Source organism: Cottoperca gobio, chromosome 9 (assembly GCF_900634415.1).
Source record: "Cottoperca gobio chromosome 9, fCotGob3.1, whole genome shotgun sequence".
Classification (NCBI taxonomy): domain Eukaryota; kingdom Metazoa; phylum Chordata; class Actinopteri; order Perciformes; family Bovichtidae; genus Cottoperca; species Cottoperca gobio.
Genome location: NC_041363.1, coordinates 29421907 through 29427033, shown reverse-complemented (window position 1 = coordinate 29427033; position 5127 = coordinate 29421907). Strand labels below are relative to the sequence as shown.

Genomic DNA, 5127 nt, shown 5'->3' with positions numbered 1-5127 from the left:
CATCCATTCAACTCTCAGAAAGATAATTTACCAAACCAAAATATCTTTGCAATTTCAGCCATTCTATTAAAAAACCTGAATGCTATTCTTGGACTTTAACTTCTGACAAACAAAACAGCACCTGCCTCCATATTCCACAAATATCTAGGATTGCCAGTTTGTCTGTTGGGGTGAACAAAATAGGCTGCAACACATCCTCAGAGCTCTCAGGGAAAGGAGATGTTTGAGTTGTTTTTCTCCTCATGCTGGATTGATTGAATAAAGCCTTGTAAAGGCAGGTGAAAAAGCCACTTTATTTGCACTTAAATAAGACGTCACCAAAAGCCCAAGCCATTCAGCCTCCAGAAAAAGTGGAAATTGTTGAAGGTAGAGTCTATTAGAGTCTGACTCAGTGAGAAAAGCTTGCCGGGTCATAACGAAAAAGGTTCAGCAGACAGACAGAAGACTCATTGTGAGGACAAAGACAGAGGGTGTCAAAGTTTAAATTTCTGCTTAAAGCCCGGCCGATCTAAAAAAGCCTGGGAACAGGATGTGGGAACAGACTTATCTGATGAGCACTGTGAACATATTCTAGACCTGGACCAATTCTCCACCATATGTGCCTGTCACAGGCTATTTCAATACAAAACTATACACATAACCCACTATACATGTATATGTGAGAGTGCGCTGCTCTCACTCAGATAAAAAATGACGGAATGGGAGTGGGATTGGTGGAGACACAGTTCATTCTCACACTCCGCCTTATCAGGCTACAACATAAATAAATAACTTCCAAACCAGCACCCTCAACGTCCTGAGGCCGCTCACAGTCACACACGTCCCTTATCCTACAGCAAGAGAGCAGAAGCAGGTGACCACCACCTTTTATCATGTGACTGATTACCTGACTGTGTCCAGCTGTCTGATCTCCAGCTGACACACTCACATCTCTCCAGCAGAAGCCGGGGCCTTAACCACACCCCACTGCCACAAAATATATCCAATGTCAGTGATGCCTGCAGCCGGTGCCAACAATCCCCTGTCAATCTCCTTCCCATCTTCTGGTCGAACATATTTGAAACTATAAGCCAGGCTTTTAATTTAGTCATTGCCCCTAAATCTTTATTTGTCATCTTTGGCCTTTGTTGTCTTCACGGTGAGTCCTCGCCTTCATGACTTTAGTTTCCAGAAGTTTGATTCTACTTAAATGGAAGCGCACGTTACACCATGGATGGATTAAGGAAGTTCTATACCATGTAAAACTTGAAAATGTAGATTCTCTCTCACAGGCTTGATAAAAACATTCCTAAAACAATCATTTTTTCTGCCTTTGCTGTTGTTGGGTTTTTTCTTTTCTTTCTTTTTCTTTTCTTTTCTTCTTTCTTCTTTTTTTTATGTGTTTTGTGACCTGAGTTTTGAGGGTGAGGGTAAATAGTTTTTATATTTTATGTCATACTGTTTGTACTTGAATGTTGAAAGAAAAAAAGACTGGGGGGGAATATTTCTAAAAGATGTTTGTGTATTTCTCAACTTGCTGCTGTGAGGCTGCTCGCTCTGTAGTTTGTGTTTACATCCCTGTGCATAGTATTAGATGTGTTCTACCCATATTGAGAGTTAATTTCACTCTGCCACCTCTGATCTAACCACACAGTTAACACAGCTCAAACTAATTACAAATAATGGAATTGCAGCCTTAGTCACTGAGGATGCTAATTTCTAGTTTGATAAATGTTGGACTATAAAGATATGGTCAGTGGATCAGCTTAATTTATATTTCATGGAGGCATGGTAAGACGAAATGCAGCCACAGTGAATTGGATGATGAAGAGCTGCAGGTGACAGGCGTTATTGCAGTGTGGGTGAACTTTAACCCATCATCAAGGTAAGCAACACCTTTCACTGTCCCTTTGCTTACAAGAGCACACAGCACACATATTCAAAGTGTATGGAATCACAATGGAAAGCATTTTTCTCATCAAGTTTCTGTGACATGAAAACATTAAGGAAAACTGCTTTAAATCTTCTGCTTTTGTTTTTAAAATGAGAAAAGGGCCATAACTCTATCTGCTAATGAACATTTGATTCCATCTTGGTTCACAGAACATTGTACAGTCAAGTAGAATAATTAATTTTAAAAAAGTAGTTGGACTGGAGGCAGCTGGAGGGCCTGCAGAGGAGCAGCATTGTCACAAGCTACTGTTGTTTTTTAGGGCAGCACTGCATGGCCCAGTGCCTAATGCATGTCCTCTCTGCCCCAAGCATACAGTGTTTACATGTGGAACACACACACAGTCTGCAAAAATACACGAACAGGCTCACACACACGGTTACCTGATTCTTATTGTCGTGGAACACAACCTAAGGCTGTTTTAGAAGTTACTAGAAAGGCATTGGAGACCTCTACCAAGGCCAATGCTGCACTTCACGTGATCCTCGGTTGGTCCCATCTCCCGAGCAGGGAAGTCGTATGAACAAAGAAGATGTGTTGTTGTTTTTTTATTGGTCAGAGTGTTTAAACAACACGTTGATAGCTGTTTCCCTGAATTTTGCGATCCGGGGTGTCATTCTTCCGATTATACCGACATCACATGAATGCTGCACAAATGCCCTATCTTGAAATGTTGACGAAAGTATAACATAATTCGAATTGGCACCAATGCCCCATGCCTTGCACCAAGTTACATGAAATAGTCGTTCAGACAGACACACAAACCAACAAAAACATCAACAAACTGAGCCGAAGACATACCGTCCTTGGCGGAGGTAATAATCAAACTCACGCACGCACACACATGCATACAATCCTACCTTCACTGCCTCTATGTGAGTGACATTGTCAAACATTATGTCGTTCACGGTCACTATCTGGTCCCCGATCCTCAGTCCTTCTCTCTCGGCCAATGAACCCGGCTCCACGAGGGACACGTAGATCCCCACGCCGTGCTCCGAACCCCCGCGGATGCTGAAGCCCAGACCCTCGTGGCTCCTGGAGCGAGTCAGGAGGACTTTGCGCACTTCTCCAAAGGGACCCTCGAAGAACGGCGAGGCCATGGAAGCCGACAGTTCTGCGGCGGCGCTGAAGCCGTCTGGATAGCCTGAGATGAGGGGCTGCTCATGGATGGAACTGATATATTTCTGCAAAGTTGAGTCGCCCTGCTCCCCAAAACCCTCCGCGTTGCTGTTGCTGGGGAGCAGCTCTGTCTTCAGGTAGAGTCCCTCGGACGTGTACTGGTCGAACAGCAGCTGATCGGACCTCGGGATGACCAGGCGCAGCATGGGCAGCAGCTGTCGTTTGCCGGTCGTGTTGAGAATCACTTTGAGAGTCTGGACCAGGTCGAAGACGTTGCGCTTGGCGTGGTACACATTGAGACAGTGGATGAACTGCTCTCTCTCCGGGGCGTTGAGCAGCAGGTTGAGAGCGTTGTGAAGCCTCCGGACGTTTGCCGAAAGCGCACGGCCGCCCGAGCCGGCAGAGTTCACCGATGTGATGAGCGAAACGCGCTCCAGATCAGCGCTCATCCTACAACATAACGAGGAATCAGTGCATCATAGAGACCGGACGATGGATCGATCATTTGTAAAAGCGCTGTTCAAGTCGATCCTCCCGCGCGTCGGACAACTTCAACAGGTGACCGGTGATCTACGCGCGTAACAGCGTCGATGTACGCCGCACGCGGCGTGTCAGACCAAAACAAACAATTTTCCCAGTTGAAGCTTGAATTTGTCTTGCACTGAATAAATAATACATATTATTTCTGTCCTGTTGTCTTTGTATTCCATGCACAACACCGCTGCCTTTACCGGGTCGAGCTTCAGACGATTTAAATAGTGCACGGTGTAATATCTGAAACCCGACAAATACAAATCCTTGGAAGGCTCTCTTTAGGCTTGTAAATCATAAATTGGCATATGACATTCTCCATGCTTATTCTGTCCACAGAACAAACTCTAGAGTCGGTCAGCTTTCTACGGTGGAGGATTCTCTGTGCGCAACTGGCAGGGAGCGCTGAATAGGATGTTCTCAGACCCTTTGTGTGTAGGAAATGACGCAGATGTGTGTGTGTGTGTGTGTGTGTGTGTGTGTGTGTGTGTGTGTGTGTGTGTGTGTGTGTGTGTTGCTTAGAAACTGACAACATTACTCACCCTTATTGAAATGCTTATTTTTGGCAAGACATTAGCTGATGTCATGAGTGAAAGGAATAGCAGTGAGTTTAAACTAAAAATAACTCCACAAACCAGTGAGTATTTCATGATACAATTTCTTGAACCATAGCTGGTGAATCCCTGCTGTAATTTATCTGGAACTTAAAAACATATGACTTTGGGTCCATCTTCCAAATGTGTTGGTTGGTTCATGTGGATGCAGAGGAGTGTACAGTAGGTGTCTGCTTGTCAGCCTTTAAGCTGATTAAACTGCATTAGCAAATGCTTCCCTGAGTCTCCTTGTCATAACTAGAACCTAAGGCTATTTTAAAATAGCTATTTATAGGAGAGATGTCTTCCTCCTCGTGCAAGTAACAAGCTCCTTCTGTCTGGCCCATAAGCATAATAAGAGTCCCGGGAACATTCTCACCAGGGTGCTGCTGAGGAGACAGGGCTTCTGACAGCATGCATCACAGCTGGACCCCCACCCTCAGGAGGTGTTTGGTCAAAGCTATCTAACACAAAAAGCACATAAATGACTGTATTTCTCATCGCTTCAACATGGTCCCCTTGAGGCTCATATAAAGTGGCCATGCTTTCTTACATTTGCTGGTTGACTGGTGAATTTTTGTGTACTATTGGAGAAAATCACATTTTAACATTCCTCACTACTGTGTTACCCATCCCTTTATTGCCCCTCAGCCCCCACCCCTGTTTAGCAAGGCAGAGTGTTCAGAGTTTTCCAAGAATATAGACTATCAAACACAAAATAACATAAATTTGCAGGTAAAAGGGAAACACCCCATGTGAATATTGTAACAATGTTACCTAATAGATACCACGATGAACCTTCCCCAGTCGATTACTTACATTAGGGCAATTATTGTTTGTGTTACAAGTTTTCTGAAATGTTATGTTTAAATATGCAAATTAGGTATTGTCTTGTATTAATGCCTGTGCTTATTTGCATACATTTCTGGAACAGAAATCTGAACATCCAGA

The 5127-nt window shown here is 44.0% G+C and overlaps 1 protein-coding gene across 3 annotated transcripts in view; it reads right to left on the bottom strand.

Moving 5' to 3' along the window:
• whrnb (whirlin b) overlaps positions 1-3965 on the bottom strand; it is a 110602-nt gene extending 106637 nt beyond the window's left edge. For all 3 annotated transcript variants that reach the window (XM_029439611.1, XM_029439607.1, XM_029439610.1), the window contains exon 1: positions 2791-3965. In XM_029439611.1, coding sequence (XP_029295471.1) covers positions 2791-3501 — 711 coding nt within the window. In that variant the 5' untranslated portion in view covers positions 3502-3965. The remainder of the gene's footprint in view (positions 1-2790) is intronic.
• Positions 3966-5127: the final 1162 nt, after the last annotated feature.